Raw genomic sequence first — 26111 nt, 5'->3', positions numbered from 1 at the left:
AACTAGAGGGCATAGCTTTAAGGTGAGGGGTTAAGATATAAAAAGGGCCTAAGGGTCAACTTTTTCATGCAGAGGGTGGTATACGTATGGAATGAGCTGCCAGAGCAAGTGGTGGGGGCTGGTACAATTACAACGTTTAAAAGGAATTTGGACGGGCAGACAGATAGGAATGGTTTACATAGAACATAGAACATTACAGCACAGTACAGGCCCTTCGGCCTTCGATGTTGTGCCGATCTGTCATACCAACCTGAAGCCCATCTAACCTACACTATTCCATGTACGTCCGTTTAGAGGGACATGGGTCAAATGCTGGAAAATGGGACTAGATTAACTTAGGATATCTGGTCAGCATAGACGAGTTGAAATGATGGATTTGTTTTCATGCTGTACATCTCTATGAGAGCACTGAGATCTTAAAACTATCTTCTTGTTTGGGTGAATGTAAAAGATCCACTGCTACTGTTTCAAAGAAGAGGAAGGAATTAATCCCTGATCTCCTGGCCAATAATTACCTCTCAATTAATACCACAAAAGCCATCATTATGGCTATTGTGAAAATTATCATTGCTGATTTTGGAGTTTTCTATGTGCAAAAGTGGTTGTTCCATTTCTACATAAATGAAACATATATCACTGTTGGAAAACACTCCATGGCCAGTAAAATATGAGAAATCTGGTAGTTATGAAAACAAAACACTATAAAAATGCAAGTCCTTCTTCATTTGAACTCTTCTGTGCTTGCTCATTGTCTGTTCTGTCGCATGTGAAGCACCTTGGAGTGTTACGTTATAACAGAAAAAGCAGGTCGTTATTGATTATGAACATCAACTGCACATTTTGATTGTACACAACTTTGACACTTATAATTTCAATAGGGGAATCTAATAAATGTCTTTAAATTCGTGAAAAGCTTTGATGGAGTAGATGTGAAAAATTGTTCCATGTGTGAAGGAGTCCAAAATCAGGGGCCATGAATTTAAGGTAGTCACCAATAAACCCAGGAAGCAGTTTGGGAGAAATACCCAGAGATGGGTGAGAATGTGAAGCCTGCTACCAAATGGGGTGCTTGGAACAAATAGCGTCGGTGGTTTTCTGAAATAATTACACATTTTGTTGAAACTTTTCATTTTGTACTCATCGGAACAATTTGCAAGACCACCAATAATTTCACTGAAGGAGCTCTCCCACTTTAAATTGGTACACGAATTAAGGTGCTTACTTGAAGCATTGATGGGAAAGCATGATAAATAAGGAGAGCTCCACTGTGTTTCATAGGCAAAACTTGTCCAAAAGTAAGCTGTATTTTTACAAGACTTTTGATAAATAAGGTATGAGAATTATGCTTATTGTTCCAGTTGGAGCAAATAACTGGTTTCGATGCTGTACGCCTATCTTAATTTACTCAAAAGATAAAACATAGCTACTCACTGTAAGGAAGGTGGAAAACTTGTCAACGCTTGTTAGAACTTGCAGCAGGTTCCCATTGCATGAATAGCCATTGCCCACATAACCTTTCTTACACGTGCATTGTACATCTGTGTGCAGAAAGGGCAGCAACACTTGAGCTTTAATCATTGAAACAAAAGGCATTCAGAGATAACAAAATAAGTGTGTTGCTTACCTTTCATTCGGTAGCAGTAAGCATCCCATGTTTCACTAATATTGGCTCGGGGTCCATAGTCTACTATTCCCACGTGCCCTGAGCCACAGTTTGGATTGGAATAACTGGTTGGATAGGATACTCTCTGGCCATCCAGCCAACCAGCTGAACACAAATGGTAACCTGCCTGAAACCAGAAATCAATGGTACAATTGCTCAAAAGATCCAGTTTTATGCAAAGTGTTCTCAATGCTAAGTTATTTTATATTAATACCACTGTTGGAATAAACTTCTAATTAGTAATAACACAAGTAATAGTTGAGAGAAACAGCACTGATGAATTTCTGGAGATGCTAGATAAGCACATGTGAAAGGAAAAGAAGGATATAATGATGGGTTAACAACATTGCAACACCTTTGCGGTTACTCACTGGATAAGACTTCTGTTTGGGGAGCATTTTCCTGACCACCTTAAAAAAATGGAACTGTGTTGAGTGATATCAGTGCTCGCTCTTTCCTGGGTGACCTTGAGCCACCAATCTCTTACTTTATGGCCAAATGCGCTGATTAATTGTGCCACAGAGATTGGTATTACATACTGATATAATGATGTGGTTAGATAAAGAGGGGAGGGACACTGGCTTGTGTGGAGCACAAATAGCAACGTAGACCAATTGGGCAAAATGGCCTTTGAAACATCCAATGTAATTGAGACACTTGTAGGTTATTTTATGTAATGCTGCTATTCTAGTGGGGACACACCAACAGAGTGGGGTCAATCCCTGGTACTCGTTGGGATAGCCCTGTTCCACGGTTGATGCAGTGATGTTCCTTTAACTACATAAACGATCGCCTCTGGTTTTTGTGGGTGATGCTGATGACCTACCTAGATATTAACCTATTTGATGACACGTGCAAAGTTTAAACAGACCTGCTGAGCGTAGGCTAGCTGATTGTATGTGGCCAACACTGCTTCCTCTGCTTTGCACAACTTCTGTGCTGCTAAATAGTTCAGCTTGTACTGTCCCTTCTCAGATTGTAGATGGAACACTCCCACTGTTTTGTCTGAAGGAAAAAGAAAAGTTTTATCAAGTACTTGACAAACATGCATTTACATCCTAACACCTCTTCCCATAAGACAGTGTCTCCAATTGTGGTATCAGTCTAGTGAACATTCTCTTGCTGCCTACAATGCCAGCATATCTTTGCTTAGAAAAGTGGCCTAAAACTGTTTAAGTATTCCAGCTCTGAGGAAGGTTCGCCGGACCCAAAATGTTAACTCTGATTTTTTCCTTCACAGATGTTGCTGGATCTGCTGAGCTTTTCCAGCAGCTTAAGTTTTTTTTTGTTAAGTATTCTAGTTGTGGTCTGACAAGAACCTATCATAATTTTAGCAAAATTTTCCCACTTTTGTACTGCATTCTTTTTGAAATAAAGGTAAATAGTCCATTTGCCCTCCCTATTACCTGTTGAACTTGGACCCTAGCTTTTCGAGATTCATAGATGAGAACTCCCAAATTCCTCTGTTCCATAGCTTTCTGCAGTCTTTCTACATTTAAATAATATTCAATAGACAAAAAAAACCTAAAAGAACTGCTGAAAATTTGAAACAAATACAGAAATTGCTAGAAAATCTCAACAGGTCTAGCAGCATCTGTGGAGAGAAATCAGAATTAATGTTTTGGGTACAGTGACCCTTCTTCAGAATTTTCTTGTTTTTCTTGTAAATAATAGTCAGCTTTTCTATTCTTTCTGCCAAAATACGTAAACTCACATTTTCTTGCATTATGTTCCATCTGCTAAGTCGATAAGGTTCTTGAGATAGGGGCAGAAATCTTACCTCAAAGCAATGAACAATACTCCCGTTGGGGACATGTTGGCCTGGTGGCAGTGTCAGTAAACTGGTAATATATGGAACCCCAGATTGATGTCCTTGGGTCATGGGTATCATGACTGAAGGCAAAATTTGAATTCAATACAATCAGGAAATAAAAGCTAGACTAATGTAATGGCAAATGCAATGTTAGCATCCATTTCAAGAGGGCTAGGATACCAGAGCAGTGATGTACTGCTGAGGCTGCATACACTTTACTCAGATTGCAGTTGGAATGTTGAAAGCAGTTTTGCGCCCCGTATCTAAGGAAGGATGTGCTGGCATTAGATGAGGTCCAGAGGAGGTTTACAAGAATGATCCTGGTATTGAAGGATTTGTCACATGAGGGGCAGTTGAGAACTCTGGGTCTGTACTTGATGGAGTTTAGGAGGACAATGGGCAGATCTCATTGAAATTTACAGAACACAGCATGGACGTGGAGAAGATATTTCTACTTGTAGGAGTGTTTAGGACCTGAGGGCAGAGCCTTAGGGTAAAGGGATGACCCTTTAGAGGTGAGATGGCGAAGAATTTCTTCAGCCAGAGGCTGGTGGTGAACCTGTGGAACTCATTGCCATGAAAGGCTATGCAGGCCAAGTCATTAAGTGTCTTTAAGACAGAGGTAGATAGGTTCTTGCTTAATTAAGGGGGTCAAGGGTTACAGGATGAAGGCAAGAGAATGGAGTTGAGAACTATATTGGCTATGATCAAATGTGAAGCTGACTCGAAGGGCTGAATGGCCTAATACTGTTCCTATGTCTAATGGCGACCATCTAACTCTTATTGTAAAAACCTACCTGGTTTGCTAATGTCCTTTAGGGAAGGAAACAGCCATCCTTACCTGGCCTGGCCTACATGTCACTTCAGACCCACAGCAATGTGGTTGACTCTTAACTACCCTCTGAAATGGCGAAGCAGGACACTCAGTTCAAGGGCAATTAGGAATGGGTAGCAAGTTACGCACACGTCCCTTGCAAGGATAAAAAAATTGTTGTGGGCAAGTCATTCGGAGTGGGGTGCTCCCAACAATTTGGCTGCAGGGATGGAGAGCATGTTGTCCCCCCTCCCCCAACCCCCCAGCCCATAATAATTTATTTAATTATTTCAAACTACGTTGTGGTGTGTTCCCCTCCATATGATCTACAATTTATCACAAGATATCTGTTTTCAGTACGTTTGAAGCTGTGTGGAATTATAGATTAAAACAAAGCAGAACATAGTGGAACTAACAGTCCTCTATAGAAATGGCCATCATTCTAATGGTAACTCTTGTTCTGCAACAGAAGTGTACATTAAATCATGAACAATAACTACCTTCATAATGTAGATCAGCACAGTTGGCATCTGCGTGACACTTCCCATTGTCTTGCAGACATCGATTCACAAGGAGCTCTTTTACAGTGCAATTAGTTCCATCTCCGATATAATTGTCCTTGCATGCACATTTACGTTTATTCTGTTACACAAGGATTCTAGGTTAGTCATTGATTAGCTCAGCGTACACCAACAATTTCTCACCCATTTCAATCAGAGGTACACACTTTGCATTCATCAAGAAAGAGAGCTCATTAAATGATTGATATGGATGATACCAGAACGGAGATGTTATAAACGATATTATGAAGTTGTCAGTTTGCTCATTTTGGTAGTAAGAAAAGTAAAACAGAATATTTTCTAGAAGGTGAGAAACGTGTTTATTATTAATGTTCAGAGAGATTTGGCTCTATCTGTACAAGGAATGCAGAAAGTCACCATGCAGGTACAACAGGAAATTAGAAAGGCATCTGGTGTTTTGGCCTTTGTTGCAGGAAGATAGGGGCACGAAGGGAAGGAAAACTGGCCACAATTGAAGAGGGCTTTGGAGAGATCACACCAGGAGAAATGAGAGGAGATTCGATTGAGGTATACTAGATCCTGAAGGGGATCGACAAAGTAGATGAGAGTGGATGTTTTGCAAATGAGAACAAGAGGGGTTTGAATTTTAGGCTAAGGAATGGCAGATTTCAAAGAGAGATGAGGAGGAATTAGTTCACTCAAAGGATTGTGAATCTGATAGAATCTCTTCAGTGCAGAAAGAGGCCATTCAGCCCATTGAGTCTCAACAAGCCTCTAAAGAGCACCCTATCCAGACTGAACCCCACCATCCCCATTATCCCTCATTTCCCATGGCCAATCCACCTGGTGTGCACATCCCTGGACACTATGGGGCAATTTACCATGCCCAATCCACCTAGCCTGCATATCTTTGGACTGTAGGAGGAAACCAGAGCACACAGGAGGAAACCCACACAGACAGGGGGAGAATGTGCAAACTCCATGCAGCCATTTCCTCAATGCAGCAATTGAACCCAGGTCTTTGGTGCTGTGAGGCAGCAGTGCTAGCCACTGTGCTATTGTGCTGCCATAAAGATTAAGCTTAAAATTCTTGCTAAAGTCTCTTTTCACAGTTGCTTCAAATTAAAAGGGGCACAGTGTCAGTGTCTGGGTGTTCTGATTTCCTCCCACAGTCCAAAAATGTGCAGGTTAGGTGGATCGACCATGCTAAATTGCCTGTAGTTTCCAGGGACGTGTAGATTAGGTGAATTAGCCGTATGGGTTTCAGGGATAGGGTTGGGCCGGGGGTTGAGTGTGGGTGGGTTGTTCCACACAGAGTTGGTGTGGACCCTTTGGGCTGAATGACTTGTTTCCACACTGTAAAATAAAAAGCTCATCCCTAATCTCACAGGGTCAAAAGGAACAGATGCATAATGTGGCCCTGCTACTTGTACTGACATCCTGAGGACAAACTTTTTAGGTAAGATCAATTGTATATGAGAATATATAAAATAGGAGCAGGATCAGGCCATTTAGCCCTTCAAGCCTGCTCTGCCATTCAACATTTATCATTTCATCATACTTGAGGCGTGTGTGTGTGTGTGTGTGTGTGTGTGTGCGTGTGATCCAAGACCACGAAAGACCAGGTGATTGCCAAGTCAGGGTGGTGTGCAACTTGGAAGGGGCACCTGCAGATGATGATGTTCCTATGCACCTTCCTATACTACCTTCCTCCTACCAGTTGGATGAGGCTGTGGGGTTGGGACATGCTATTGAGGAAGCCTTCATGTCCAACAAAACTTCTAATTCACACTCCATGACAGGCTTGAATTCTTCATTGCATAGTGCTTGGAAGATCCAGTCTGTTACACTAGAAATTAAAGCCCTTGGATAAGTATCACTAATTATAGTCCATCATAACATAGGACCATAGACATCTTCACTGTGTACAGTCTGGCTGTCAAACCTCATTGTTGAATTACTCCCAGATATATTTATACTTCAACCTCTTGTAGCACATTGGGTAGCCTCGTTGCCTGTAAACCAGGAACCATAGGTTCAAGTCCCAGTGCAGGGTTTGATGCCTGACAAAGGTTGGCAGACAATGTACTAAATAGGCCAAGTATAAGCTTGTAAATCGTCCTGACATGTGCCAGTGGGAAGCGGTAAGTGTGGGATGGATTCCTGTTCAGCTGTGTGATGCAAATAGGCATGGAGCCTCTACATTCCTGTCCACAGTCCCAGGCTACAACATGCATGTAAAACTGCATGTTGCCACAATAGCATGGGTTCTTGAATGGATTGGGAGAGTCAGTTGGCATGGATCAGATTGGTTCCAACAGCATGGAAGTTGATCCCTGCTCCAGCTGAGTTGGATTTGGGGACCTACCTCCTGTTCTGCCTGTGGATAGAGGCCATGGCACCGTGGATCAGACCTGCAGAAAATTCAAGGAGAAGATATTTTCACTTACTGCCCCTATCACTGTGCAGATGGCATGCTCATGACAGCCTCCATTGACCCCGTCTGCACATGGGTCTTTTGGGATACACGTGTAGCCATCTCCGGAATATTCCTTCTCGCAGCTGCATTGGACTTTCACTCCATTTTGAGTGCAGTTGGCAAAATCTGAACAGCCACCATTATCCTGGGCACACTGATCAACAACTGCATTATAACACAAGAGGCATATTGAGTCAAAGTGTGACCGTGTCCATTTTATGCACAGCATTTATTGATATTTCAGCACAGTATTGCCGTGGTGAGCTAATTGGATTATATTTGTGGTGTCACACATTCAAAAAACAAGCAGGCAGTGACAGAGACCGATGGAATGCGGCAAATGGCAGACAGGGAAATATTCACTGGAGAGATATTCTAGCTCAGTGTCAAATACCCAGCATCAGCTAAGTAGACTATCAGTTGGGAAGAATGAAAACAGGACATATATACCTTTCCTTTGTATTGACAGAATTCACTGACCCCTCAGTCTTATTCCTCTCACTCCACACCCAGAGTCATAGCTGCTCCCCATGTAGTCAGAAAATCATTTTTCTACCACTTTAAATAAAAAACAGGAGAAACTCAACGGGTCTGGTAGCATCTGTGGAGCGAGAAACAGAGTTTATGGTTTGAATCCAAGATGACTCTTCTTTGACTGGCCCTTGAGTTATAAACAGGAGTCACACTGGACTTGAAATATGAATTCTGTTCCAGTTTCCAGACTTGCTGAGCCTCTCCGGCAATTTCCGCTTTTATTTCTGATCTCCAGCAACCGAGGTGCTTTTTATTTACAATAGCTACCATCCACTTCCCTTAGCTTTGAATAAGCAGACATTAACAAGGCCAAAACTTTATTGCTTTCCAAACTGACGATGTAAGGGAATGAACTTGATCACCACGCCATTGTATCTGCCTTCCCGCTGCCCCTTATCTCTGCTGCAATGTTACATGTAGCGGGGAGCCAGCAGCTGAAATTGATTGAGATGTTCAAGTAGCCAATTAGGGCCCCACTAGATCCTCCTTTTACCTCCTCTGGGATTTGTTGGAGGAGGCCATCTCCACGTCTCCAGCAGCCTCGTCAATGAAACCTGGTGGGGGCTGGTAGCTGAGCTAGGACTGTATCGCTTTTCTGGGCCTACTCGTGTCCACATGCCCTGTCCACTCCAGTCCTTAAGCAATCCTGCCTCACAGGCGCCTATAACCCTGGACTTAGTATAAACCTAAGCTGCATCCCAGCCCACTTCCTTCATTAACTGTGCAGTTTCAGCTGTGGTCACCACATCTGGTGGCATCCTGGGGACAGAGGAGTACCAACCACTTGTTGGGAAGATGGTGGTTACTGTGTTAATATTACTGGCTAAGTAATCCATAGCCCCAGGTTAATCTGCTGGGGACATGGTTTCCAAACATGCTATAGCAGATGATGAAATTTGAATTCAATTGAAAAAAAAATGTAGAATTTAAGAACAAAGCTAGCCTAATGGTGACCTTATGCCAATTGTTGTCAAAATCCATCTAGTCCACTTATGGAAGGGAATCTACCATCCTTACCTGGCCTGCCCTACACGTGACTCAGACTCACAGCAATGTGGTTGACACTTAACTGTCTTCTGTAATGTCCTAAAGAGCCAATCAATTCATCAGCAACAAATGCTGGCCTTGTTAACAACACCCACATCCCACACAGGGATACATAGGGGCAGCACAGTGGCTCAGCACTGAGCACTGCTGCCTCACAGTGCCAGGGACTTAGGTTCAATTCCACCCTGGGGTGGCCATCTGTGTGGAGTTTGTACGTTCTCCCTGTGTCTGCATGGGATTCCTCTGGTTGGTCCAATTTCCTCCCACAGTCTAAAGATGTGCAGGTTAGGTGGATTGGCCATGGGAAATTGTCTGTAGTGTTCAGGGTAGGCTAGTTGGGTTGGCCAGGGTAAATGTGGGGTTAAGGGATATGGTAGGGGGCTGGATCTGAGTAGGATGCTCTTTGGAGGGTTGATGTGGACTTGATGGGCCAAAGGCCTCCTTCCACACTTCAGGGGTCTTACGAAAGGAAGTGAAGATTGGTCAGCTGGTTTCAGTGGTTGTGTAGGGGAGAGGATCTGTTATCATAGAATCCATACAGTGAGGGAACAAGCCCTTCAGCCCAACAAGTCCACATCACCCTCAGAGCACCCACCTAATGTACAAATCCCTGAACACTACGGGCCATTTAGCATGGCCAATCCACTTAGTCTGCACACCTTTGGACTGTGGGAGGAAACCCACGCAGACACCGGGAGAATGTGCAAACTCTACACAGTTGCCCAAGGGTGGAACTGAACCCAGGTCCCTGATGCTGTGAGGCTGCGGTGTTAACCACTAAGCCACCGTGCCATCCCTATTATAAGCTGCTAAAATAAATGGCTGTGTGCTAAGCTAATCAGATATGGATATGCCCTGACTTTGATTCTGAGGGAATGGGGTCAAAGAAAGCCAAAGAGAGCTGGTGGTGGATGTTGAGAATTAGACAAGAAACACTGGCCTTTCCAGCAATCCCACAATCAAACAAAACATTGGGTTAAACACTTCATAAAATGTGGGAAGACCAAAGACGACAAATATCCTAGACAATGATATTTCAGAATAAGTTCTGAGTACTTTTATGCTGATAGCCAAGCCTATGGAATAACATCTGTATTAGAACTGTGCTTCCACCACCTATACTCACATTGGAAATTTCCAAAATTGGACCTGATTGGCCTTTCCCAAGCCTTCTATTCTTCCAACAGTATTTCAATATATGTACATGATGTGGTAGTTATTCAACAAGAACTTCATTGGTTGAGATAAATCTTGGATACTCCAGTGATTTCAGTCCTCACTAATGTCCTGTATACTGCTCAGTTACGCAGTATAAAATTAGGGCAGGTAGGGAATGGAATATAAAAAATAACGCAAGTCTAGTCAACCAATACCAGGATACTGTGAACAGTTCTGTGCCCCTTATCTAAGGAAAAATATTTTGGCTTTGGAGGCAGTCTGGAGAAAGTTCACTAGGCTGATCCTGGGTATGGAGGGGTTTTCTCATGGAAAAAGGTTGAGTAGGTTGAGCCTGTAGCCATTGGAGTCTAGGGCCTTAGTGAAACACATAATGTGGGACTTAGAGAACTTGACAAAGTAGATGCAGCGAGGCTGTTTCCCAGTGTAGGACAGTCTAGGACTAGAGGGCATAATCTCAGAATAAAGAAGTGCATATCTATGACAGAGAGGAGGGTGAATTTCTTCTCTCAGTGGAAAGTGAATCTGTGGAATTCTTTACCATAGAGGGCTGTCGAGGCTGGGTGATTAATTATATTCCAGGCTGACACAGACAGAGTTTTTATTAAGTAAGGGAATCAAGGATTATGGGAACAGGCAGGAAAATGGAGTTAAGGTTATCACATCAGCCCTAATCTCATTAACAGCAGAGCATACTTGATGGGCTTAAAAGCCTACATCTGCTGTTATGTCTTGCGGTCTTATTTATCCAAAAATACAGTAATATTGAAAGGGTTGTGTGGTGCTGTGTGAAGTGTCCCTACTTCTGGGCCAGTAGACCAGGGTAAAAATTCCATCTTGGGATGCGACGGCCTCAGAAATACTTTTCATATCACGTCCAAACAGGTTGAGGAAAATGTCATAGATTAATATTTCCCCTTTAACAAAGCAATCTTGCAGGAGATCACTTCAATCATGGTTATATATTTTGATATTAAGCTAATTTTCTTTTTTTGCTGGAATCTGAATGAATCAAATCATATTTAATGAACTGAGCTCTGCCTGAAAAGCTGACTGGAAATTCTTGGATTATGGAGGTGAAACGGTGGGGAGCTTAGCATCTATATGCAATCCATTCAGGGATAGTAATCCATAGCCTGGTCAATGTCAGCCCATGATATCCGGTCAATGCGATATTTAGGAGCTTCCTACAGACTGGCTGAACTTTGTTCTTCCATGTTGGGTTAACCCTGAATCAGAAATCTCAGAACTTGTTATTGTCATGAGCTAGAGGCGAGTCTGAATGGGATATGGATTCAAACTTTACATGTGGCCTGTAGGAATGATTTGACCATCACTAGGGTAAAAAAAACGTTCTAATTGATGGTAAGAGAGGGTATTGGGTTTAGGTGTGACCTATACCTGAACACAATAAGTGGCCCATGCCTGCTTACAAGATGGTAGACAGAAACTAAGCAAACCCAAGCAGCCTGGTCATACAGTGAAATATATTGGTACCTTTGAACACAACTGCTGGAAAGTCAGGAAAAGAACACTGTATGTTCCCATCCAAGACAATTCCGATAAAAGAAAGCCATAGGACAAATAATTCACCAATTCCAGCTTTATTAATGATAGGGTGATTGTGCCAGTGAACAAATAATGTTAGTTACTAGATTAGCTCTTCAAGCAGCACCAAGGATAACAGCTAAAGTTATATCATAGTAAATAGTTGCCGCCTTTGGGAAGCTACCAGCAGTATTAAATAGTTTCTAGCTAGAAATGCTCTAATCATGGAAATTGGCTTCAAAACATAACCAGGATATAATACAAGCCTTAAAAACGCCACTTAAGGTTAGATGTTAAGATTAACCACCTTTAGGAGACGCCCTCTCTTATGTCCTCAACAAGATAGATTGCTCAAAACCCATGAATTACAGAATGCTAACAGTAGAAGTAGTTGTATAATGTCACACTTATAATTAATTTTATAACAGAAGTTAACCTTACAACAATTAGTTAAAACTAACTGACTTGTTATTTTTACATTATGCATTTGGGACAGTGGGAAAATAAAAGGAGTAACTGAATGTGATAACAATCAGCACCAAAATACAATGGGTGACAGACTTTGAGCTGTCTTTACAGATAAACCAGCCTGAGAAAGACCCGAAGGAGTATAGCCATTAAACATTTGGAATGCTGCATAGGAAGATCCCAAGGCCTAAAGATTACAATGTCTAGCTAATACCATAAGATCGTGGGAACCTGGTACTGTCCGTGAAAGTGCCCATCAATGATTAAGTGTCCCACAGGATTGGGTGTTTGAATTAGGGGGAAGGACAGTGACTACGTTGTATTTGATTACTGTAACAAAAAATGTATAAAAAGCTGTATTTCTTTATAAAAGTAGAGGGTGTGTTATTGATCTATCCTCCGAAGCCAGATCTGGGGAAGATCCTTTGGCCTTCTCCCTGTAAAAATCAGTTTCTGCTTGAATAAAGATAATCAACTTGACTGAATCCTGCCTGCCTCCTGAGTCTTTGTCCCAGGTCAGGAAACGCTCCTACATTGGGTTATGCAGGTATGTGAAGCTCAGTCACATTTCAGCCGTGATCACATTGAAATAATAGTTAGGTTCTCAGGGCTAAATCCACCCTTTTCCTATGTTCCCCCCATGTTAGCTGGTTTCCTAGACCTTTTTAAAACAGTTCACTTGTGACACTTCACACATACATATATTTGTTAGAAATGCAAAAAATGAGTAAGTTAACGCACCATCGCATGTCCTTCCGTCACCCTCATAGTACAGTTTACACTCGCATGTATTGTTGGTCTTGCAGATTGCATCTTTAGAGCAAGGAGGTGAACATACTGGTTTCATGGCTGCCCAACAAATGAAGAAAACCATTTTAACAACATGACAATACCACACTACTAATTAGCCATGGAGATTTGGTATGGCTCTCCGTAATTCTAGCCGGAAATCTGTGGCATCTTAGAGGATCCCACGCAAAAGGCCATCTTTGATCATTGACGTAGTCTTTGCAAGAGTTCTGCCAATTTGCAGTGGGAGACAAGGGAGTCAATTGGAAAGATTGAAGGGGAGAAAACAAATGAGAAGGGCAAGTGAGACAGACTATTGAATAAAAACAGCAAAAATAACAATCCTTACACAGTGTGCCTGACATGAGATGAAATGATGTCACTGCCACAATTAAGATAAAATCAATTATAGTCATAGAGTTATACAGCACAGAAACAGATCCTTTGGTTCAACTCATCTGCGATGACCAGGTATCCTAAACTGATCTAGTCCCATTTGCCAGCATTTTGCCCATATTCCTCTAAACCCTTTCTATTCATGTGTCCATCCAGATGCCTTTTAAATGTTGTAATTGCACCAGCCTCCACCTCTTCCTCTGGCAGCTTAATCCATACATGCACCACCCTCTGTGTTAAAAAGTTGCCCCTTCGATGCCTTTTAAATCTTTCTCCTCTCACCATAAACCTATGCCCTCTATTTTGGGACTGCCTTACCCTGGTACAGTTAAACTTGGGGTTGCTGGTATGTGGCCACATCACTGCATGAGTAATCAAGATACATGCGCTGGGGCCATGGGTTCAAATCACACTACAGCAAATGGTGAAATTTAAATCTGGAATTGAAAACTAATCTCAGTAAAGGTAACCAAGAAATTAATCATTAAACTAATTTCAATTTTTCATTTCAAAAGTTTATTGAACCAAAAGTAAACTTGCATCATGGCCAAGGCGCCAACTGAGGCAAGCTTTACAAACAAACATTTCAAGAAGAACAAATAGGAGTAAAGAACAGACTAGCATAACCCTCTGATGAAGGGTCTAGGCCCGAAACATCAGCTTTTGTGCTCCTGAGATGCTGCTTGGCCTGAAGTGTTCATCCAGCTTCACACTTTGTTATAACTAATCATCAAACATCATTTAAAAATCCATTAAATTCCCTCTTTGGAAGGAATTGCAATTGGAATAAAAAGTGATCTTATAACCACTGTTTGTTGTAAAAACCCATTTGGTTCATTCATGTCCTTTATGGAGGGAAATTTGGCCTACATGCGACTCCAGATCCTTAGCAATGTTGTTGACTCCTAACTGCCAACGTCCAATCAGAGATAGACAATAAATGATGTCCTAACTCATGTCACCCATAAATAAAACTTGGGAAATGAATTCTGGTCTGGTTTTCACATGAGTCTGAAACACAGCATTGTGGGTGTCTCTCAGCTACACTCTAAATGTCAAGGGACTCAGCACAAGGACAATTAGGAATGGACGACAAATGGTAGGACCACATCCCATCGAAGAATAAATAAAGATAACTGTTTCCAGTTAAAATGTTGGGAGAACTGCGAGTTGGTTAGTGAGTTCCTAATTTCAATTTTTCATTTCAAAAGCTTATTTAACCAAAAGAAAACTTGCATCATGGCCAAGGGGCCAACTGAGGCAAGCTTATCAAACAAACATTTCAAGAAGAACAAATAGGAGTAAAGAGCAGACTAGAATAACAAACTGAGATTCTCCAGCATCTGCAGTTCCTATTATCTCAGAATAACAAACTGATATCAGATTAAAGCTTTCATGCTATAAAGATTCAAAGTCTTACGGTCGTTAGAGTTTGTCCATTACATGAGTGAGGTACGGCATAAAGAGGAACTTCATTCTTTTGCAGAATCAAGACCAGCTTGAAAATAGTCAGTTAAGTATTTTCCAGTGAAAAGCAAATGCGGTTCAAGCACGTGCACAATGCCGGTATGGAGAATACTTCCACCAGAATTCAATTGGCAGCACCCTCAGCTCTGGCTGTCAAGGGCAGGTGTTCAAGACCAAAGATAAAACTCTGGACTAAAACTCCCAGAGCAGTAATGAGGGAGTACTGTATTGTTGACATGCGGTCCTTCAGATGAGAGATAAACTGAGGCCAGGTCTGCTCTCTAAAAGTGGACTACATCAAAGAAGAACTGGGGAGTTACAATTTAACAAACAGCTGGTGGTGTACAGATTTACTTACAATCTGCACTGCAGCTCACTCACTATGCCATACCTAGTTGTGTTTCACAGCGATCTCCAGTCCATCCTTCATTGCAGAAACATATCCCTTGGCCATTGAAGCCATCATCACAGACTCCATTTTCAGTGCAATCACAGGCTGCAAGAACAGATAATGTAATTGACACACAACTTTCCGAAGGGGCTTGACATGGGAGGGCTCTGACTGACCATTCACTGAGAAAGTTGTGAATTTTTGCAATTCGCCAATTCGTAGAGCAGTGAATGTTCAGTCATTAGGTACACAGAGGGTAAAAATCAATAAGAGGTTCGGGCACTAAAAGATTTGGGGACAGGGTGTGCAGGAGTTAGTTAGAAGATCAGGCATGTGATTGAATGCAGAGAAGTTTCAAAGTGTCGATTGCTGTTCTTATTTGTTATGGTTGTATGTGTGTCGGATTTGAATTGTCCAATATGGATTCTCCAGCTTAAAAATGTTTGATCATATTCCAGTGGTTATGATACAATTGGAGGTAAATTAAACTCCACCCTCACCCACGTTTTGATGGACCCCATTTTGATGTCTCAGGCTTGGCATGACCCCAGAGTGAAATACAGGGGTGGTGGTGCTTTGTACATTTTTGAGTGCAGTGTGTCTTCCAGTACTGACCCAATGTAATGTACTTTTGTTCTACACAAGCCTTCTCTATCTCTTTCCATCTAACTCCAACCATAGCCTTCTATTTAATGCTCCTCCATGTTTGTTTTCTAGCTTTAAATTAAGTCCATCTATCCAATTCACCTCGGCTACTCTTCATGGCAGTGAGCGGTAAAAGAAGCTTCTCCTTAAATCCCCGTTGGATTTGTTTGTGATTACCTGACAGTTATGAACACGTGGACTCATAGTCATACAGTTGTACAGCATAGAAAAAGATCCTCCAGCCCAAATTGTCTACGCTGACCAGATATCCTTTGCCAGCATTTGGCCCAAATCCTTCTAAGCCCTTCCTATTCATATACCCATCTAAATGCTCTTTAAATGTTGTAATTGTACCAGCCTCCACTTCCTCTGGCAGCTTATTCCATGCACACACCACCTTCTCTGTGGAAAGGTTGCCCCATAGGCCCCTTTTAAATCTTTCCACTCTCACTTTAAACCTACGCCTTCTAGTTTTGGAATCCACCACCCTGGGGAAAATGCTTTGGCTATTTACCCTATCCATGCCCCTCATGATTTCATAAGTCTCGACAAGGCCACCCCTCAGTCTCCGACACTCCAGGGAAAATAGCCTCAGCCTCTTCAGCCTCTCCCTGTAGCTCAACCCCTCCAACCCTGGCAACATCCTTGTAAATTTTGTCTGAACCCTTCCAAGTTTCACGACATCCTTCCTATAGCAGGGAGGCCAGAATTGCATGCAGTATTCCAAAAGTGGCCCAACCAGGAAACTCACGTAATTGGTTCAAAGACAAGTTTTATTCCCTATATAACTGACCTCAAAGGAGTAAAACCAGTATAGCACCCAATCCCATCCTGACCCGAGGAATGTTTGGGTTAAAACTGTTCTCATACTTTTAAGTTGTAAAAGCGCTGATCTTTTCAACTATCTTGCTTCAATTTTCCTTTTTGCCTGCTCCAATCCCATGCATGAAGTGAAACACTGGTGTCCATCCAATAACCTCATAACCAACACTTGAAACTGTACGAATGGACAGTATTGTGTCACTCTGCACGGCTTCAATTAGTGTCTTTATGATGAAGACAGTTTAAGCATAATCTTGACTTATGTTCTGTTGAATTTAGAGGTCTGAGCAGTAATCCTGTTCAGATGTTGAAAAGGATTTGATAACATTGATGCAGAGTAACTATTTCCTACAAAATGCATCAATCTGGAATAATTTTTTGAATTAAAGTCAGGCCATTTCGGAATGATATCAGGAAGTGAAAAATTACATCAATCAAGAACTCAGAGACCAAAAAGCTGTAGATGCTGCAAGGCACTGAATTTGTCAAGTCAGAGATTGGTAGATTTGTCAACATCTGTGAAGAAAAAATCAGTGTTACCATCTTGGGTCTGGTGACTCTTCCACAGAACCGGAACTGAAATGTTAATTCTGATTTTTGTTCACAGATGCTGCCAGACCTGCTGAGCTTTTCCAGCAACCTCTGTTTTTGTTCCTGATTTATAACATCTGCAGTCTTTTTTGGGTTTTTACTGGTAGATTTGTGTTGTAGAAGAGATATGGAGCAAATGTGGAGAAAAATGGAAATGGAAGCAGAGATCTTCCAGGATAAGGTTAAATGGCAAAACAGGCTCGAGGGTTTGAATGTGCTTCAGTTTCTAAGAAAATTGTGAACTGTGTGTGCACGGGACTTGAACATTAGTGTGATGAAAGTGTTAGGGCATATGAGTGCGAATGTGCACAAAGCTATCAAGTTGCAAACTCTTGAAATTGTGACATAGCTTTACTTGTACGAATGCAACAGCAGAACTTTGGGTCCCAGTTTAGTTGTAGGGCTGGTAGCAAAAAGAGGCAAAGGGCAAATTTAAGAATGAAAGAAACCGCATCTATATTGGCCCTGCAGGATGCAGTTAAACTGTGAGCACATTGGCCAAACCAGCTAAGTCCACTTGGTCTCACACCATTTGCTATGAATTAAATTTCCACAGAGATGGGTGCCCTACAGCAGTCTAAATACCCTTTAAAACTCTATTTATTGTAGTGCCACATGATTGCTTTACCCGTGCTTTCTTTCTCTCTTTTGAAGACTTGAAGCTTAAATCTGAAGGTCTATTGTTACAAAGCCTCACTTTCTTTTTTCCTTTGTTGTGATGGCTGGGACTAAGAGCCAGGTTTTATGATTTATTGCTTGAGTCGATTTGAGAAACACTGAACTTTGCACATTATTTACAGCAGCTTCCCAAACCTGATCGTGGTGGGACCCCATTTTGATGTCTCAGGCTTGGCATGACCCCAGTGTGAAATGCAGGGGGTGGTGGTGCTTTGTACATTTTTGAGTGGAGTGTGTCTTCCAGTACTGACCCAATGTAATGTACTTTTGTTCTAAGCAAGCCTTCTCTATCTCTTTTCATCTAACTCCAACCATAGCCTTCTATTTAATGCTCCTCCATGTTTGTTTTCTAGCTTCAAATTAAGTCCATCTATCCAATTCACCTCGGCTACTCTTCATGGCAGTGAGCGGTAAAAGAAGCTTCTCCTGAAATCCCTGTTGGATTTGTTTGTGATTACCTGACAGTTATGAGCACATTGGAGAGGGTGCAGAATGGAATTGTGGGAGTGGCACCACCAATAAGTGGACAGATTGGTACAGCTATGACAGTTCTCCAAGGAGGAAGATGTCAAGAAGAGATTTGGGTGAGATGTTCAAAACAATGTCCAGGCAGATAGATTAGGGAGGAACTGGTTATCTTGGTGAAGAATCAGCAGGCACCAATTTAAAAAGTGGCAAAAGAACCAACGGTGACATGAGGAAAGACTGATTTTATGCAGCAAGAGGTTAGGATCTGGAATGCACTGCCTGGGAGTGTGGTGGATGCAGATTAAATCATGATTTGCAAAAGGGAGTCGAAATCTGAAATGAAAACATTTACAGGTCAATGATGAAAAGGAGGTGCAATGAGGTGAACAGATATGTTCTCACAGAGACATGCTCACAATGTAACAAATGACCTCCTTTTGTGCTTTCACCCTTCTGTGGTTTTATGGCACCTTGGTTTTGGTCTTGCCTGAAAGTAGAAATGTCTTCTCTATACCCGCCCTTGCAAAACAATAGCAGAATGTGATAATTAAGTGACAACTACTGCACATTACAAGGTAGGTATAAGAGCTAGAACGAATTTTGTATGCACAAGGCAGATGTGATGAAACTGTAGCTTGGGTTCTGCTGAACATCCTCTTACCTGTACATTCTGATCCCCAATGTCCAGGCAAGCAGAGTTCACAAGCTGTTCCATTGAAGCCAGCTGAGCAGGAGCAGTTACCAGTTCCCGTATATTGATCGTCACAGACACCGTGAGAGTTGCAGGGGGTTTCAGGACCTCCCGGGCAGGCTGAAACAAAACAGTCATCTTTTACAACCTTAGCATCAACCGCAATCATTAAAATTATAACTTAGAGATAGCAAGAGCTGCAGATCATGGAGGGCCCAGGCTCGAAACGTCGACTTTCCTGCTCCTCTGGTGCTGCCTGGCCTGCTGTGTTCTTCCAGCCCCACACACAATTATAACTTATAAAAACTGTTCTGAGGAAGGGTCACTGGACCTGAAACATTAACTTTGTTTTCTCCTCCACAGGTGCTGCCAGACCTGCTGAGCTTTTCCAGCAACTTTGTTTTTGTTCCTGATTTACAGCATCCACAGATCTTTTGGTTTTTACAATTATAACTTACATGTTTTCTGAAATTATTCTCCAGTATTGCCGAAACAAAGTATTGTATCTGGTATTACAGAATCACAGTGTCATTCAGCATAAAGCAGACCAAATAATCCATGCTGACCAGATATCCTCAACTGATCTACTCCTATTTATCAGCATTTGGCCCATATCCCTCTGAACCCTTCCTATTCATTACCCATCCAGATGCCTTAATGATAAGACCATAAGACATAGGAGTGGAAGTAAGGCCATTCGGCCCATCAAGTCCACTCCGCCATTTAAATCATGGCTGATGGGTATTTCAAAACCACTTCCCTGCACTCTCCCTGTAGCCCTTGATTCCTTTTGAGATCAAGAATTTGTCGATCTCTGCCTTGAAGGCATCCAACATCCCGGCCTCCACTGCACTCTGCGGCAATGAATTCCACAAGCCCACCACTCTCTGGCTGAAGAAATGTCGTCTCATTTCCGTTTTAAATTTACCCCCTCTAATTTTAGGGCTGTGCCCACGGCTCCTAGTCTCCCCGCCTAATGGAAACAACTTCCTAGTGTCCACCCCTTCTAAACCATACATTATCTTGTAAGTTTCTATTAGATCTCCCCTCAACCTTCTAAACTCTAATGAGTACAATCCCAGGATCCTTAGCCGTTCATCATACGCTAAACCTACCATTCCAGGGACCATCCGTGTGAATCTCCGCTGGACACGCTTCAAGGCTAGTATCTCCTTCCTGAGGTGTGGGGCCCAAAATTGGACACAGTATTCTAAATGGGGCCTAACTAGAGCCTTATAAAGCCTCAGAAGCACATCACTGCTTTTATATTCCAACCCTCTTGAGATAAACGACAACATTACATTTGCTTTCTTAGTTAAGGACTCTACCTGCAAGTTAACCTTTAGAGAATCCTGGACCAACACTCCCAGATCCCTTTGCACTTCTGATTTGTGAAATTTCTCACCGTTTTGAAAATAGTCCATGCCTGTATTCTTTTTTCCAAAGTGCAAAACCTCACATTTACTCACATTGAATTTCATCAGCCATTTCCTGGACCACTCTCCTAAACTGTCTAAATCTTTCTGCAGCTTCCCCACCTCCTCAGTACTACCTGCCTGTCCACCAACCTTCGTATCATTGGCAAACTTCGCCAGAATGCCCCCAATCCCTTCATCCAGATCATTAATATATAAGGTGAACAGCTGTAGCGCCAACACTGAACCCTGCGGGACACCACTCGTCACCGGTTGCCATTCTGAGAAAGAGCCTTTTATCCCAACTCTCCGCCTTCTGTCAGACAGCCAATCCTCAATCCAAGCCAGTAGCTCGCCTCGAACACCATGGGCCCTCACCTTGCTCAGCAGCCTCCCATGAGGCACTGTATCAAAGGCCTTTTGGAAGTCTAGACAAATAACATCTACTGGGTTTCCCTGGTCTAACATACTTGTTACCTCTTCAAAGAATTCTAACAGGTTTGTCAGGCACGACCTCCCCTTACTAGTGACATTTAAGCGACTGCTGGATATGCACATGGACAGCAGTGAATTGAGGGGAATGTAAGTTAGGTTATTTTTTTTTGGACTAGGAATATTCCAACGCACAACATCGTGAGCTGAAGGGCCTGTACTGTGCTGTACTTTTCTATGTTCTATGTTCTATCTCATAAAAACATAAACCCGTTTTGCGGGAACTATGTGAAACGACAGTATTGTATGCAGTTCTGGAATCCACATCGTAGAAAGGACATGATAACACTGGAGAGGGTGCAGAGGAGAGTTACCAGGGCAGCATAGCGCCAGGGACTTGGGTTTGATTCCACCCTCAGGTAACTGTGCAGAGTTTGCACATTCTCTCCGTATCTGCGTGGGTTTCCTCCTGGTTCTCCGGTTTCCTCTCACAGCCCAAAGATGTGTAGGATGGGTGGGTCTGGGTGGCTGATCTTCAGAGGGTTAGTATGGACTTGATGGACCAAATGGCCTGCTTCCACACAGTAGACAATCTGATTTTATTCTAAGATGTTGCCTGAGCCAGAGAGTTTCAGTTATGAAGAGAGACGAAAGGAGACTGAGGAGGGATACACTTGGGATGTATAAAATTATGAGGGGGCACAGACAGGAAGGAACTTTTCCTGTTAATGGAGGGATCAATGACAGGGGGTGTAGATTTAAGATAAGGGTCAGAAGATTTAGAGGATATGTGAGGAAAAACATTTTAACCCGTGGGTAGTCGAAGCTCTCTGCCTAAAGGGGTGGTAGAGGCAGAAATCCTCAAACATTAAAGAAATATTTCGATGTGCACAGGATATACCACGTGCTGGAAAATGGGATTAGAAATGTTAATGGCTGTTTTTGACTGGTACAGACTTAATGGGCTGAAGGGCCTTTTCTATGCTGTGTGGAAGTGACTAAAGCAATACATCATGTCGCCCTGCGCAAAGCTTCATACAATATTGGATCTTGCAAGACATTAGTTTGTAACAACACCACACTGAGATTGGAACATGCAGTGAGAACTAATGAAGGGATGAAGTGCTTTGAATGCTGATACAGAATGGAAGTGTTGCTTGCCGATTTTATGTCATAAAATATGGGCCCAATTGCTGATGTTATTTTTGTAAGTTGGTCATGTGTATTGTCAAAGACATATAGGCCTGTAAAAGACCAACATACGTACATGCGTGACCATGGCCTCTATTACTGAGAAGGTCAAGAGCAGGATTGTTAAGGGAACATCATTACTGTTGAGATCCCTTTCAAGTGATGCGCCATCCCACCTTGGACCTTTATTGTTGTTCAATCATTGTCATTGGGTCAACATTGCGGTTGATAACAGCCATTGCAGGAACACCTTCGCCATAAGAACTGCAATGGTTCAAAAAGTAAAGATCTAACATCACCTGCTCAGAGTAACAATGAGTTGCATTTATAAAGAGGTCGTAACATTGTTAAAATGTTCCAAAGGTGTTTTAGAGGAGTGATTATTAGACAAGGTCCTGACACTGATCTACACATGTAGACAAAGAACCAAAATAAGAAGGCTTTTAAAGACCATCTTAAAGAAGGAAAGAAGGATAGAAACAGAGACCCTTGGCAGAAATTGCAGAGTGGAGGGACTCAGCAGCCATCAGTGTTTGAGCCATTGGGCCAAATGGTGGGGGGTGGGGGTTTGGAGGGTGACTACATGAGTACTGGCTTGTTGTTCTCCAGTTATACGGGGGGGGGCTGGGAGAGTAAACACCTGGGGTTTTGCAAGCAGTCTCGGTCTCCCTACCCCTGAGAGGTTATATTTACCATAGAGGAATGCAGTGGACATTCACTTGGCTGGCATTGAAGTTTGCAGTACTGTACTATGAAGACAGAAACTGGGCCTGCATTTAATGGAGTTTAGAAGAATGAGAGAAGATCTGATTGAGAGATATAAAATTCAAACAGGGCTGGATGGACTAGATGCAGGGAGAATGTTTTCCCTGTGGGGAGTCACAGACTCAGGATATGGCATAGGCTAATCTAGACTGAGATGAGGAAACATTTCTTCAATCAGAGGGTGATCATTCCCTACCACAGGGGTAAGAAGATTGTTGTAATATGGTAGAAGGTAAAGAATTGGCCATGATCTATTTGAATGGCAGAGCAGACTCAAAGGGTTGAATGGCCTACTCCTGCTCCTAGTTTCTATGTTTCTAAGAAACCAGAATTGGGGGAGTGCAGCAATCTAAAAGCATTATTCTGAAGGAGGTTACAGAGATGGGGAAGAAGCAAGGCCACAAGAGGATATAAAAACAAGGGGTGGGCAATAAATGTGCTGTCCTTGTCTACGTCACCCATAACCCAGGAATCAACAGTAGAAATTTGCCGAAGGCAGCACACTATCAAATTGGGCAGCCCAATTTAAATTCCTCACCCACCTTTGCAATTCTTTCCAAAGTAATTACTGCAGCATTTAGGTTTCCAAATCACAAAGGTACATTCATACTGACAACCATCGACATCAGCATGGAAAAAGTTCTTGTAGGTACACTCCTTCTTCTCTGCCTGAAGATCACAAAGTAAAGAGTTATTCCGCAATTGTATTTCAGAAACTCTAATACAATACAGGCTGAACTAAGTTCAAGAAGAAATGATCGCAACAATATTATTTTGCCAAGGACAGGCCTGCTGGCAAATTAGATAAATACTTTGGATTTCTGAAAGCTGCCAGGGTCATGGAGCAATTTGAGTAACATTTTCAGAGTCAGCATTGGCACAATGGGCCAAATGACCTCCTTTCTATGCTGCAGATGCATTTGGGCCTTGAAAATAGGGGTGGTGCAGGTGGGGGGCATGCTGCTCTACATCAATTGATGGGAAAGGAGACACTTGCATAAGTAGGACGAGTGACTAAAATCCCTCCTGTATATTAAAATAGACTCCAACATAGGGCTGTGCAAACCATGCTTATTTAGATGTACATTTTAGGGCTTTTGGAAGGCCCAGAATAGAATGTACGTTGTCAACTATAGATGACAAAGTGTGGAGCTGGATGAACACAGCAGGCCAAGCAGCATCTCAGGAGCACAAAAGCTGATGTTTCGGGCCTAGACCCTTCATCAGAGAGGGGGATGGGGAGAGGGTTCTGGAATAAATAGGGAGAGAGGGGGAGGCGGACCGAAGATGGAGAGAAAAGAAGATAGGTGGAGAGGAGAGTATAGGTGGGGAGGTAGGGAGGGGATAGGTCAGTCCAGGGAAGATGGACAGGTCAAGGAGGTGGGATGAGGTTAGTAGGTAGGAAATGGAGGTGCGGCTTGAGGTGGGAAGAAGGGATGGGTGAGAGGAAGAACAGGTTAGGGAGGTGGGGACAAGCTGGGCTGGTTTTGGGATGCAGTGGGGGGAGGGGAGATTTTGAAGCTTGTGAAGTCTGTATTGATACCATTGGGCTGCAGGGTTCCCAAGCGGAATATGAGTTGCTGTTCCTGCAACCTTCGGGTGGCATCATTGTGGCACTGCAGGAGGCCCAGGATGGACATGTCGTCTGAGGAATGGGAGGGGGAGTTGAAATGGTTTGTGACTGGGAGGTGCAGTTGTTTATTGCGAACCGAGCGGAGGTGTTCTGCAAAGCGGTCCCCAAGCCTCCGCTTGGTTTCCCCAATGTAGAGGAAGCCTTGTCAACTATCCATTTTACATCCCTCCCCTCCACCTTAAACCTAAGCCCTCCGATTTTCGACCCTCCTTTCCTGGGGAAAAGACCTTGGCTGTTCACTCTGTCCACTCCTCATTATTTTTATAAACCACAATAAAGGTCACCCCTCAGACTCTGACCCTCTATGGAAATTAGCTCCAGCTAGGGATGAGTAGGTCAAGTGCATTAGCCATGGGGAATGCAGGCTTGCAGGGATAGGGTTAGGGTTAGGGGATGGGTCTGGGTGGGATGTTCTTCAAAGGTTTGGTGTGGACTTGTTGGGTCGAACGGCCTGTTTCCACACTGTAGGGATTCTAAAGATTCATATTCAGGCTCTCCCTATAGCTCAATTCCTCCAATCCTGGCAACATCCTTGGTAATCTTTTCTGAACATATTCAAGTTTCACAACATCTTTCCTATAAGAGGGAAACGAGAATTGAATGCAGTATTCAAAAAGTGGCCTAACCAATGCCCTGTACAGCTGCAACATGACCTCCTGACTTCTACATTCAATGCACTGACCAATAAAGGCAAGTGTATCAAATGCCATCTTCACACCCTGTTTACCTGTGACTCCACTTTTGACAAACTCTGTACCTGCACTCCAAGCTCTCTTTTGTTTGGCATTTGGACACACTTTTTGGCATTTTGCCAAAATTTGGGCACAAGATGCTTCAATATCTAAGGAGTTACGAATGGTGCTGAACACGTCCAATCATTAGTGAAAATCCTCACTCTGGCCTTTTGAAGGTGGCTGATTACACAGTTGAAGATGGTTGGGCCTAAGATACTCCCCTGAGGAGCTCTGCAGCAATTCTGAAGTAATCAGTCTGGTGACATTTACTATTTGATTGAGTCATAGATCAGAGGTTTATTGACCAGCAGAGGCAGACAACTGAAGGATGACAAGTGACAATAGTGAGCTGCCTTACCTTTGGTCGGCTTCCAGAGGGACAGGCTGGAGTGTTTATGCAGCTTCCGCAGTCTCCCTGTGTGAAACACAAACAAGTATGTTGCATTGTAGGGACCCATGGGTGTTGACTCAACAGCCTCATGTCAAAATTTCCCTCCAGTCCAACATTTCCTCTGCAGTAACAGGCAGATAATCAACCCCTGTGATTTCCTTTGCCCCAGAATCAATCACTTTAAAAAACTTGTCACCCTCACGCATATACAAACCAAAATGTCAACTAATGACAGGTCATCGCAACGAGCTCCAATATTTCGAGGGGTCATCAGACAGCCAATGCCGTAAGCCACACCAGAATCAAACTCCAGGTACCTCTGTGTAATCTTACAATTCCTTCTGTATAGGTACAATTCACCCTGGGGGCAACAAGCAAAGCACATGATAAATAATTGTGGCAAAACCTGGGAAAGCAATAGCTCATGGATTTCATCGAATGAGGAAGATAGGCGTTTGGTTTTTGTGCATTGACCTTATAGGTGTTAGCTTGATTGAATTAAATAAGGCCCTGGGCTTCCAGTCAGGGCGTTTTGTGAATGTGTCTCAG

The 26111-nt window shown here is 42.8% G+C and overlaps 1 protein-coding gene across 5 annotated transcripts in view; it reads right to left on the bottom strand.

The window, feature by feature from the left end:
• stab2 (stabilin 2) overlaps positions 1-26111 on the bottom strand; it is a 181108-nt gene that overhangs the window by 19773 nt on the left and 135224 nt on the right. For all 5 annotated transcript variants that reach the window (XM_048549535.2, XM_048549536.2, XM_059652530.1 and 2 more), the window contains 11 exons: positions 25777-25923; positions 25530-25586; positions 23347-23473; positions 18972-19121; positions 15107-15211; positions 12805-12912; positions 7262-7455; positions 4791-4932; positions 2535-2668; positions 1625-1790; positions 1432-1538 (listed from right to left, as the gene is read on the bottom strand). In XM_048549535.2, coding sequence (XP_048405492.1) covers positions 1432-1538; positions 1625-1790; positions 2535-2668; positions 4791-4932; positions 7262-7455; positions 12805-12912; positions 15107-15211; positions 18972-19121; positions 23347-23473; positions 25530-25586; positions 25777-25923 — 1437 coding nt within the window. The remainder of the gene's footprint in view (positions 1-1431; positions 1539-1624; positions 1791-2534; positions 2669-4790; positions 4933-7261; positions 7456-12804; positions 12913-15106; positions 15212-18971; positions 19122-23346; positions 23474-25529; positions 25587-25776; positions 25924-26111) is intronic.

The sequence above is a fragment of the Stegostoma tigrinum genome, chromosome 18, assembly GCF_030684315.1.
Source record: "Stegostoma tigrinum isolate sSteTig4 chromosome 18, sSteTig4.hap1, whole genome shotgun sequence".
NCBI lineage: Eukaryota > Metazoa > Chordata > Chondrichthyes > Orectolobiformes > Stegostomatidae > Stegostoma > Stegostoma tigrinum.
Note: the sequence above shows the minus strand (reverse complement) of the source record. Positions and strands in the feature narration are given on the sequence as shown.